The 13,566-nt window shown below is 35.1% G+C and overlaps 1 protein-coding gene across 1 annotated transcript in view; it reads right to left on the bottom strand.

Moving 5' to 3' along the window:
- Positions 1 to 13,566, bottom strand: part of AHR (aryl hydrocarbon receptor) — a 57,127-nt gene that overhangs the window by 13,216 nt on the left and 30,345 nt on the right. The window contains 3 exon segments of the mRNA NM_001323184.1: positions 980 to 1,103; positions 3,306 to 3,395; positions 6,546 to 6,658. Coding sequence (NP_001310113.1) covers positions 980 to 1,103; positions 3,306 to 3,395; positions 6,546 to 6,658 — 327 coding nt within the window.

The raw sequence follows: 13,566 nt of genomic DNA, 5'->3' as shown, positions 1-13,566 counted from the left end.
AAAATGAGGTATTACAATTGTCTCAACAGTTAGTCGCCATTATCAGGCAGACTAACACTTATCATATGGCATGTAGATACATCTCTGTTCTGATCTGGATGCAACATAATCTTCCTCAATGGTTTCCCAATATTGCAAGTCACATAAGGATCAGTCATGATAGCATTTGGCAATCTAAAACCTATATACATCTGCGGTTGACTTGATCATCTTCAAGGTTTTTTCCAACCTGGGTGATTCTATGATTCTACATAATTCTTGGTCATAAAGGCTCATTTGTATCATCTTTCATTCCCAAGAGAAGCAGTGATTTACATAGTAGCGCATGTAGCATAGTAACAGAGGTGGATTAGCAAAAGTTTTCCACAACCAGGAAAGCACTACTCCATAGCACCATAACACTTTAACTAGTATTAGTCATGAAATGCATATACCAGCCTAAAGTGCTTTAAGAATCTGTCACAGTCGATTGTTTGCTGGCCATCTTAAGCTAATAAATTTGGTGTTGTTAGCTGTTATCAGGAATAGCAAATGTAAAAGGGAGAACACTATTGCAGAAAAATCAGATTCCCATTCATAGAGTGATTAAGTACGTTCATGCCCAGTTATGCCTCAAAGAAGAAAAAAAACAAAACACCACAACTTCCCGCAATCGCCCAATCCTCACTGTTTGCAACACAAAAATGTAGGATTAACTGCTTTACTATTTCCCATGGTAAGTAAATCAAATGAGATATTCAGTCATTCTCGCTCCAAATTAAAGTAATTCAGTGTAGAGCAAAATTAGTATGTTTGTGATGCTGTGTTATAAATAGTAGTGCTTACTTAAAATGCAAAAAGAGTGCTTTTATATTGTTGGCTGAAATATCCATAAAATTCGAGTAAATATAAAAGTCATTATTCCTTCCTTTGCTCATACAAAAGCATCCTTTAGAAAATTAATCTGATAAGCAAACATGAAAGTTAGCTGTACTCTCACCTTGCACACTTGGTCCAGAATATGCAGACTGGGCAGGATTTAATGCCCAGTGTAGCTGACGCTGAAATTCAGGTCTGTCTTCAGTGTGAATCAATTCAAATACACTCTGGTGTATAATATCAGACTACATACAAAAAGGAGGAAGGAAGGAAAGAAAGAAGAATGTAAAACTTCACTGACAATATGATGGAAGTTGTCTGGTTGTCAACATTGCTACTGGCAAAACAGAATAATCTTTGCTCAGGAATAAAATCATACATTTGCATGCAAATAGGAAAACTTCATGAAACGCTTTTTGGCAGCACAGAGAAGTAATCAGTCATGCCCGTGACTGCAAACATGTACAATAATAATAAAACTATTACTTTACAAGAACAACAACAACAAAAAAATAACACCAACATTTTCAAGGGCTTTTTTTTGTTGTTGTTGTTTTGTTTGCTTGTTTTTAAACTTGCTTTTATCTAAAAAGCTCAAAACTGTTATGTTTTGTTTAGATCATTTTATCCAACATACTGGTAAATAAAATACTTGCCAGCTGGTTCTTTGACCTGGCCCATTCTGTGTGCTCCAGGAATACAAAAGTCATTGAAGATCACAAAACTTACAAAACTAAGCCAAGCAGATTTTGAACACTAGTTGAAAGCCTTATCAGTCCTTAAGAATGCATTTAAATCTGTAATTATTAAACTCCTGTATCGCCACCATTTGCATGGTTAGGAGTATATCTAAAATACAAAACTACAACATCCAGGATCAATTGTTGAAAGCAATTAAGGGGGAAAATACATCCATAATTAAGGGGAAAAATTCCACCCACAGTACTAAATAGAAATTTAAGTCAACTGAGAGGAATCATTCTGCTATTTTCTACATAAATAAAAAATCCAGCCATTACATAAACACAAAATATTTTAAAATAAAACATAGATCTAAGGAAATTAAGATGAGCTGGCAAAGGTAGAACTCAAATTCTACCTTGATAAATTTCAAAGAAGAATCAATATTTTCCAGAAAAGATTGCCAGAAATGCAAATTGTTAGACCTTCAAGACTTCTAAATCATGTATATGATTTCTTGGCACTAATATACAAATTTTATACATAATTTCTTTTTCCAAGCATTCTTCTTCATTTTCCAACACTGAAACAGTCTGTAACTTAAGTAATAATAATGTTTTGCTTGGAATATTTTCTTTTACACAAACATTCTACAAACACTTATCAGTTAGCTAAACTTGTAGACCAAGTAGAGTTTTACTCTATTTTTAGGCATCAATTGAATTTATCATTGCCCAGTACCCAACAGATGTAAAAACAGATATAACCTGATAACTAAAGATGTGGAAATATTTTACCACAGACGCACAGCAAACATAAATGTATTTTGCAAAGATGTAGCTTGTGGTTGAATGAGAAGGTCATTAGTAATTCAGCACATTTTTTTAAAAAAAAATCTGATGTAAAAGCAGAAAATTATTCAGTTTATGGACCGGTGTATTTATTATTAAGCTAGATTTACCTGCTGTCATCTATGCAATACTCAGTGATTCAAGTGCAGTCTCCAGTCTCACTCAGAAAAGGGCTACTGGCTAAAGGGAATTCTGTATACAAGAAGAAGAAAGGGGCAGGGATTGCCAAAGCCAGCACCAGTGGACCATCTTTGGATCAATCTGTTCATTGATCTACCTAACTCCCACGCACAGATAAGAACCAGTACAGCTTAACATAAACTAATCCCAGGAGCTGCATTCCATACATAACATGTGATCTCTGGATCTTGGCCTTTACTATTTTGGTACATGGTTTGCAAGGCCATACGTGATCTTCATGATAAGTTATAATTAACGAATGCCTGTTTTAAATTAATAAATAAATGAGTGGGAAGGAATGGAGAGAAACAGTGAACTAAAAAACCTAAAATTACTAAAATCGCTGAATAAATTCTTAAAAAAGCCTCAGAGCATATGGATTTAATTTTATATGAAAGGTTTCCATTAAAATAATTACCTTCCCACTGAATTATGTCTCATTCAGCATCATAAACTGGGTAACACCACAGTATAAATTTCAAACAGTTGTTCCAGTAAAGACTAATTAAGTGTGAAAATTTCCTATCTTGCCTAACTTAACTTTGGAAATGATATTCCTGTTGTGCTTGGCTTGAGATTCCATTTTGGCTACATGAGCTGATAGAAAAGTAACACAATTTCAAATCAGAATACCTGACTGTGAATTGTATCACACAATCAGACCCTAAACACTGGTGCACTCAGAAACTAACCAAAATTTCTGAAACAAAACAAGTAAAAACAACGAAATCTTACTTGTTGGAAACCCAGGTAGTCTTGGATGGTAGATGAGACGTAGAAAACCAAAGCATCTGCTGTCACAACTAATACAAAGCCATTTAATGCCTGGGAGGGAAATATATCAATATGTCAACTTCAGAGACAACTTTCCAGATAATAATTGTGGCTCTAATTTTGCTTATACCCTAGTGTCACAATAAGTTGCGAAGAATGCAAAAACATATCATTATCTTACTGTCTAAACAGAAGGATTCGTCATCACCTCTCTCTAAAGTACACATGACGCAATAAAGCAAACCGCATCTGAGGAAGAAAAACCTTCTGGAAAATTCCAGGAAATGAGTCAGGAGAGAAGCAAAAACTTGTTGATGACTTGTTTACTTCTGATTGTAGGAGCTGAGGGGCAGAAGCAGCATGAAGGCCTATAGGCTTATCTAGTAACAACCCCCATTCACAATGCTTGCACAGTTCAAGCCTTCAGGACATTCAAAAGTCTGCAGTACAAAAGGGAGCAACATCACAGACTGATTCCCAAAATCTTTTCTATTCATAGCACAGACAGTCCTAAGTGGACAGGAAATCAAGTGATCAAGAGCCCCTGTATAGCCCAACAAACATTTTATAGCTTACTTAAAATAGAAGACCTCTGCACAAGCTGACTGTTGCAAGCAAACAATGTTTTCGAAGAGATTTCCCCCTCCATGTAGAAGCAGACTGAGTGGCTCCTTGTTCAAAGTCACGCAAAGGACATTTATCTGAACTCCAAATCAATATGGTTCATGGCAATTGTTGTGATAGCAAACAGAACATTTGTGACTTGGCAGCTCATCTGAAAGGTGCTGATTTACTTCTATGGATTTCAGTCAAGATTTAACAAAAGGCCGTCTCGAGGGACTGAATTAAGTATGTTGTGCCACTTAATTTCCTCAGCTGCATTCAAAGTTGAATTTGGCCAGCATACTCAAAAAAAAAAAAAAAAAAAAAAGTAAACTCTTCAATTTGCAAAATTATCGTAACTATTAGAAAATGTAGAGTGAGTGAAAAATATTCTATTTGTTACTGTAACAACATAATAGTATATTTTTCTTTTGAAACAGCGTTATTTGTCCGTAATCATTAACCCCTGTGGCACCATACTATGGTAACCACCACAGCTGCTTTACTGTATTTTGTAGGGATATGTTTTCATTATTTCTTGTTCTTTTACTCATCTAATTAAGATAGGTTAACTATCTGATTAAAAGACTGGTGGATTCTGCGTAAAGTACATCTGATGGCAATGAATAAAATTTCTGAGAAACACTCCCAATTTAATTTGTAGACACTTAACCTATCATTCATCATCACAAGCTTTCTAAAATCTCCTTATTTCAGCTTAGTGAATTCTATCTCAAAACAGTATTAACTTATAAAAAAAAAAAAAAGTCTGAAACAAAGAAGAGAATCCAAGACATCCTGAGGTTCAAAGTGTCTCAGAACAGTTATATAAAATCCTTGAGTTCGATAAAGTTCATACCAGTCCCAAAGGAGTAGGAAAAATGCAATGACAGGTGCTTGTGTCCTCCACTGACCTACTTTGCAATGTATTTCACCTCAAGTGGTTGATATAAAACTTCTGTGAACTGTACAGTGTCTAGCCCTGTGCCACATTTTAAAATTACTTATTCTGCTCTGTTTCGTTCAAAGCCAAAGAAAGATTCTTCTTCATGCAATCAGTGAAAAATGGTTCCTTTACCTGGAATTCAATTGCATTTTATAGTGGCTCTGTCAGACAGTTCATTTTGAGGCTGTTACTGCAAAAATCAGATACCTTACTTAAGCCAAAAATCCTATGAAACAATACGCTTTTTTTTTTTTTTTCTTTTCACCCAGATACCTATGACAAAACATTGCTGGAAGTTTTTTAAAATATGCAGGTGTCCACCGTATATCAATAAACACAGTACTGGTTTTTCATAGAGTTTTTAGAAAAATCTAATACCAAAAATAATTACCCCTAGAGTTATGATGACATTTCTAATTGATTTTATTATTTCAGAAGATTGGAGATTATATTTTTCCTTATACAAAAACACTCTCATTACCTCTAACTACAAAAGCAATTGCAAAATTGTTCATTAAAGTGTTTTAAAAAATTCTTAGCAGCTGGAAATTCCACTTGGATATCATATAAGGCTAAGCACTTAAATTAAGACTTTGAAATAATTTATAGTAATTTTAAGGAAGGCACACTGATGTAAATGATCTCTACTTCTACCACGTTGCATTGGTAATAAAAAGTTTTATATTGGAAAGTAAAGATATCTCAATTTTCCGTTTGAATAAGAAACAGAAAAAAGGCAATGAGCAACGAACAATATAGTATATATTCATACCAGCTGCGCAAAAAACAGAGAATAAGAAGGAAACATTCCTCATCAGCAGTATATGGAAATAAAAGTGAAAAAAAAAGCTCCTGAGCATAGGTAGAAGACAAGACAGTTGCAATTATTTATGGATATTCCATATCTTCTAGGTAATTCCCATCTTCAACACTTGCTTCTTACATGCCCTAAGAAAAGTCTACCTGCTTCTTCATTCTCATGAATGGCTTTTTGAATTGTAAAATATTTAACAAATTATGAAATTCAGTTAAGAAGTTCTATTGATTTATTCACTTCCCACATGGTTAGAATTTATAGTAACAAATACGCAATCTCTTCTGTTTTCACAATGGAAAGCCTTTTGTTAAAGCACTTCCATCACAGATCTTAACAGTCACAGAAAATAACAACACTTCACATTAAACAATCAGATGACTCCAATGTAACTGTATCTTTTTAGATCTAAGTAGATGCTTACCTCTAACTTCCTTTTTCATACTTTAATAAAGTTAGAAAAGTACATTCATGTCATACCTTCTTCAGTTGGTTGGGAAAACATTGCCATTAGCATTAAATTTACAGTAAATGTTTAGCAAGATTCTTGGGAGCTGTTTTCATTCCACCTTCAAATTTATTTTTTTCTAAGTAAACTGATGCTTCTGATCAAGCTAATAATTTGACAGTTCTGATATGTCAGTGGGGAAGATGCTCATACAAGATTAGGATGTAAATGGAGTAGAAGGTAACAGTAAAATATATTTTGTGAAACAAAACATTGGAATGCTTATCTTAGGCATTTCTTGAGTTTCATTTGGACCTAATATCACTGTATTTCAGACACTTTGACTTGCTAATTTAAATGAATGCATAATAGAACCACTGCAAAACATACCTGCAATAAGAGCTCTCCTTCCAGGATCTGCATCCCCTCTCCAAGTTTTGCTGTTCTGTTTTCCTGAATGCCATTTCTTTCTAGCCTTGTAGAGTTTGAAGATTTTAATGCAACTATTAAAAAAAGAAAGAAAGAAAAATGTTTGAGTGATCTTTGAAAGGCTCACCAAAAATTCATGCAACTTTGTGTAAGAAAAAAACATTTTAAAAATGATTACGAAGTCGATCTAACAGAAGACCTCTATTTTAATGTCAAAATTTTTTCACTACCTTCAAAGATAGCCCAAATAGATTCTATGACATTTTCACAACAGAATTGGCATTATGGAACTCAATCAAAATCTCATTACTTTTTTTTTTTTTTTTTTCTCCTTCCCCCCTCCCCCCTTCTCCTCCATACTACACAGTTTGTCACTCTTCTTTATACAGGACATTTTTGTTTCCATACAACCACCTCAGACAGACTAACAATAAACCTCCTTTAAAATTAGATTACAAACAATTTCACTAACCTGACTTCAGAAATCTATGGTACCTCAGGTAACAGCCTGCTCTAAATCTGAAGCTCCATTCAGGAGACACGCAGGAACCATACACGCATATTACATGTTAAACAAAACGTTAAGAAAGCCACCATTATGCTTTACTATTACAAAGATAAAAATAATGGCTTCTCCCCTTCTTTCCTATCATATTTAAATTTTAACTATTTAAATAATTAAGCAAACAGTCCGATTTCAACTGAACCACAAATAACTGTAATTCACATAACAAAACAAACAAAAGTAATGGGTAAATAGTCATAGAATCACAAGGTTGGAAAGGACCTACAAGATCATCTAGTCCAACCGTCCTCCCATTACCGTTGCTACAACAAACTACTAAGCCATCTCTCTCGTAACTCCTTATCCAGACGCCACATGAACACTGCCAGAGACCCTGACTCCACCACCACCCTGGGCAGCCATTCCAGTGTCTGACCACTCTCTGAGAGAAAGAGCTCCTTCACATGTCTAATCTAACCCTCTTCTGTGGTGCAGAAGGACCAAGCACTTGGCCTTGTTGAACCTCATCCCATTCACCTCAGCCCAGTGATCCAACCTATCCAGATCCCCCTGAAGAGCCTCTCTACCTTCAGGCAGATTGACACCAACTCCAACTTGGTGTCATCTGCAAATTTACTGAGAGTACACTCAATCCCCACATCTAGGTCATCATCAGAGATATTAAACAAGATGGACCCCAATACCGACCCGTTGGGGGCAGCACTTCTAATGGGTCACCAGCTGGACTTAACTCCACTAACCGCTACCCGCTGGGCACAGCCCTCTAGCCAGTTCCTTGCCCAAAGGAGGGTATACCTGTCCAGGCCACAGGCAGCCAGTTTCCCCAGGAGAATACTGTGAGAGACCATGTCAAAAGCTTTGCTGAAGTCTAGGTAGACTACATCAACAGCCTTTCCCTCATCTACCAGTCTGGTCATCCAGTCACAGAAAGGACTGAAGAATCATTCCAAACACTACAAAGGAGAACCAGATACTTAAAGCTTGTCCATAACTAAGAAGTTACGTACCTACATAGTTCCAAAAAGGAAATAAAAAAACAAAACAAAAACACACACAAAAAACAATAGCCACTGTCAAATAAAAACTAAAGAACCCGCAAGTTTCCAAATTTGAAATTATTCTAATTGGTTTGTAATGTGCAGACAGCTTAAAATTATGAGTAATTACACCTTAAGCCATTACTTTAAATCTAAGGAAAATAGAAAGCTAAGCTGCAAAATATGGACAATTAATAAAAGCAACTGCACTGCTGTAGGATAGCAATGTTTATCTCAAAGATGAGGTAGTCGTCCTAAATTCCAAATGATTTTTCAACCTGTTTAAAGAAACTCTTCAATTTCAGCTTCACAGAAAGTTAATAAAGAAACCTACAGAACTCCTATTCACTTTTCAAATACGTTAAATGAAATTTTACACTAAGCACTTTATCTGAAAGATAAATTATGCCTTTCAGGTTTGTTTTCTTTAAGCTATCACTACAACTCACAACATTCAAGGCAGACATTTTTCATTAAAATATCCCTCAAAGGCACTGCAGAGGAAAAAATGTGTTCTAAAAAAACAATAACTGATTAATGAGGCAGGAATTTATGTCTGAAATTAAATCCTTAATGTTCTTCTCCCTACTAAATAGAAAAAAGTCCTATAACAGGCCACACAGAGTTAAAATTAAAATTATTTTTTCACACAAGTGGTTGAAAGAGTAATATTTTTTCCTCTGCTTTATTTTAAAAATACATACAGAACATTTACTAAAACCCCCTGAAATCCTCTGGCAAAAGAAAATCCATTATATTATTAATTTATATTGTACACTTATTAAGAAGCTTTAGAAGTTCCATATAGAGATGCAAAACCATGCCTGCCATTCTGAAAAAAATACTATACACAGTTATACCAACTTTAAAAAGTGAAAATAATAAATGAGGGGGAGGAATTACTGAAGGTTACCTAATGAGTGATGTTCTGCTCTGAATCAGAATCAATTCACAGAGCTATAGGGCCAATATACAATATAGTCTATACACTATTGTGGCTAGATTCATCACTGTTGGCAAGGCATGCACACAGTTACATGTCAGCTGCACATGAATGATGAACTGGAAGCTAAGCCTTTTGCAGAAATCAGAACATGGATAAAAAGCTGGAGAATACAAGACTAAAAAGGCAAAAAAAAAAAAAAAAAAGGGATGGGGAAGCACAGCTATATAGATCATTAGAGGAGTACATCTTGATAAACACATTCCATTCCATTTCTCTGACAGAGAAATCGCATGCGTGTCTGTGGCTACTACAAGCCACCCTATCACAGCATGGGCTCCCTGAACTGCCAAAGACAGGGTGAAGAGATCCCACCACAGGGGACTTCACAGTTTGAGACTTTGAAAATTCATCACTACGATGCTCGAAAACATCCACATTTTTGAAGACTTCATGAGGAAAGGATATGCCATTTACCAGAAGTTTTTAATCACTACAGTCAAAATCAATAAAGTGTTATCAAATTGAAGTGCATATGTTGCAGGTGCTCTTCACTGGTTTTTACACATTTGATTCCCATACTCCCCATTTACTGGGGAGAAAAAAAGAAAAGAGCCTAGCTGGTATGAGAAAAAGCCAGTTTCACATACCAAAAAAACACAGAGAGATGAAACAAAAATTGGAATTACTGGTAGGATTTACTATTCATTTTCGACATAAAAAAAAAAAAAAAAAAAAAAAAGCACCTTTAATTTTGGTGGTTTGAGATTCCTACAGAGATGCAGCATACAAGCAATGTGTGGGAAAAAATAATCTCTGACATAGCTGCTTCAGGTCAGATGCAGAATTCAAGCAACTCAGTTCTAATTACTGCCAAAAGCCATATTTAATTTTAAAACAGAATAATTATTTATGAGAAGCAAGTATTAAACAGTCTTCCTTCTTTTCAGAGAATAACATCCAGTATGAAAAACTGCTTTGGAATACAACACTTCATGAGTTCTAAGCAGTATTCTGAATCAACCAGCAGTCTATGAAACCACACCTACACTGTGAGCAGTGATCAACAAAGTAGCAGAAAATTTTATGTAACACAATCTTAACTCCTAGCAACAGAAGATAGTAAAGAACATAAGAACAGTGATTTAATTAAATAAATAAATGGTCTGTCATCATTTCAACTTGACACTGATGATCCTTCAACAGAAGTCCTAGAAGGGGATGAAAAAGGCCTTTTTCTACCTTCAAACACCTGATCTCTAGGGTTTCTATCTGGCATCTGGAATCTACAACTGATATTCTCTTCCTTCCGGGCAGTCAATTCTGTTTTCAGACAGAACTTGCGTTATTTCCTCACTTGAGAGTTAACTACTTTGAAGTCTCACCTCCTATATTCTGCTGAGTTTAGATTACAAAAATGAAGGACCATGTTGTAGCCAGTGCTGGAACACTTGAGCACCTTCAGCAGGAATCCTGGAAACAGATATTTCTCATTCTGTTGACAAGCAGTTACTACAGCAGAGGATTGCAGCTCTGTCACAGGGAAAGCATGACAACACTACCTGTACCAACACTATTGTCTTAAAAAATATGTTATCTGGCAAGAGTACAAGAGATGAGCACACTGACACTGTGTGTCTCATCATGTTGTCAATACTAAATTCAGTCAAACTGTGTTCTCTTTCAGTGTTTTTCTTAAAGCTTGAAAATACTCTTTTTTTTTTTTTAAAGCATTCTTGCATAGCATCAGAAAGCATAATAAAGCATCATAGATTTTAAAATAATAATAATAAATGATAAGTAATAATAATAAATAATAAGTAATAACACTGAAATGCAAATGATCACTCAAATCTGAATGGAGATAATTTTACAGTTTAGGTGAATGATCTGCTCAAGTCTCTAACTGTATTGAAGTAACACTCGCCCAATATCACAAGCATATCATTAGCACATCAGTTATGCAGTTCTGGAATTTAATCTTTAAGAGCTTCCCAGAACTGCTTTGTATCAAATTTTGGCATAGTTCCCACAATTAGGCCAAACAGGTCAAAGTTTGTGGTCAGAGCCAATTTAGACTGTTTCACAACCTCTCCAGTAGAAATATAAATTCAGCTAGCCTGCTCTAGATTACTTTCACAAACAACAGTTCTCATGAGGGGGGTGGTCTTACCCCCTTCAGTAACAAATACTAACTTCCCGCACAAAGTTCACCGACCAAAACAAGACATTTCTAAAGGCCAGCAGAGCACTACTGAGAAAACTGAGTTTAATATTAAACTTCTGCCTAAATCATTAACATATGCTAAACTGCTGACTGGAGATCCATTTTAACAGACAGAAAATATTCTCTAACCATGTACCTAGGCACAACATTTGCAACCCAATCTCCATTACTTAACATTATATGAAATATTTTGCATCCACTGTGTTTGAAACCAAAAAAGAAAAATGTTCACAAACTACTAAGTAATAAAAAGAAAAAACTACACAGTTAAAGATCGTCTTTATGAAGATTCACTGTTTGTGTATTTTGTACAGAACTACGTTTGTAATATGAATGTACACTGCAGATTTTATTAATAAAACCAACACGGTAAGGACTTCCCTGTACTTAAAAATTGAAGAGAAGCACAATTCAGAATTATCATACTTTTGTCTCTGAAGCTGTAGTTACGTTACACAAAGAAAGCAGATCACCTGCCTAGGCTGAAGATACAAGTAAAACGTGTTACTTCAGAAGGAAAAGTTTTCAGTATTTTACATACTTAAATGCCACATACTTAAAATTTGCATTTCCTAATCCTTCATTTACAAATCCTAAATGATTTTTGAGCTAGATTTATATTGTTTATTTATATCCTGCTAACAGCTTATCAACTCCACAGAACGGGGGAGGAAAAAGTACAAAGCAATATACGGTAGACAATTTATCTTGTCTCCTTCACAGAAATTCCAATAGCTCAAAGTCACTTAAATTTATAATTATGCTATAAATACAATAACATTTTGTCATTTATTTGTTTGGATGGCTCTTGCTCTTCTGCCATGAGAGTCTTTATACAATCAGGTTTTTGAAGCAGCATCCTCATTTAGAATATTTACAGATGTAGAATCTTGCAGAAATCTTGCCTAATTCTGATATCTTCAACTCCAATTTTTCTTTCATCTACTAGCAATTAAATCCAAAAGTCTGATATATATTTTAATACCTATCAGCATTTTCAATTTCAGAGGAAATTCATGTATTCCTGGTAAATTGCATTACAATATACAGTACAGTCTATAAATTATAGAAAACCTGATGGATAATAACATGTATTTTCCATTAGTATCAAAACAATAAAACATAAATACATCACTAAAAAAACACACAATAGTTCTGACACAAACAAGACCAGAATACGCAAAGAACAAATAACAAAAGTAGCCATGAAAGCTAAATTACCACATTTTATAAACATAAGCAAAATGAAGTTGATATTGCACATCTGGGAGTGACAGTGTCAGTGCATCTTTTTCCTCTTACACACGTGAATCTTGGAGCTCTTTTCCAACCTTGTTGATTCTGAGATTCTATCATTAATGCACTTATGGGCTAAATCTTCAAAGGCTACATCTTAAAACAGGAAAACACCAATAAAACATTCAGGTGCTGTATATATTTTGATATTTCCATAACAAAATTCAAATTCAAGTTAAAAAAAAAAAAAAATGGTGACAGAAAATCCTCAAACTCAGAGGATGTTGTGCTTTGATTTCTGAGCTTATCTTAATCTAATTTCAAGACATGCAAAGATGTCCACAAACTTAGGATAAGCTACTGAAAGAACCTATGAGCCATGGGAGACATATTTCTTCATCTATCCCCCAGGAAGTCATTCCAAGCTCAAGAGAGAGGCAAAGCCATGAGGCAACTGTCACAAGAGGATAAACCATGTCACTGTGAACGCTTTCAAACAAGTGTTATTAGGTTATGGCTGGTGAAGGAAAAGGAGACTGAAGGGGAAAAGCGTGTGTACTAAAACAAGTTCAAATGAGAGAGATGAAGTGAGAGGGGAAAAAAAAGAAAAAAATAAAAGAAACAGAAAAGGATAAAAAGTAAGAGGGCAGAGTCCAGAGTCTGTGAATTTCCCACTGTTGACACCAACTGTGGTACAGATACAGACTGCCTACTGATGTGCACAAACCTCTAGAAATCACACATTTCTAGCCTGCAAGTCAGATTATGTGCTAATGTCACAAACTGGAGTTCTTTGGTACCGCAAATCAACTTCTTCAATGACAACAGTGTATGTGCACTTCTGAATTTTCAGTCATCCAGAGCTTTCCAGTTAAACCACAGTTCAACCCAAGTAAAATGCGTACTCATCAGTTGTACAATCAGATACAGCAGACAGAGCACAAGTCTAGCCATCTGTGAGGACATCTGAGGCAACAATAAATATTCTTTAAGAGAGGAAGAAATGTAGTGTT

The sequence above is a fragment of the Coturnix japonica genome, chromosome 2 (assembly GCF_001577835.2).
Source record: "Coturnix japonica isolate 7356 chromosome 2, Coturnix japonica 2.1, whole genome shotgun sequence".
Taxonomy (NCBI): domain Eukaryota; kingdom Metazoa; phylum Chordata; class Aves; order Galliformes; family Phasianidae; genus Coturnix; species Coturnix japonica.
This window is presented reverse-complemented; position numbering and strand designations above follow the sequence as displayed.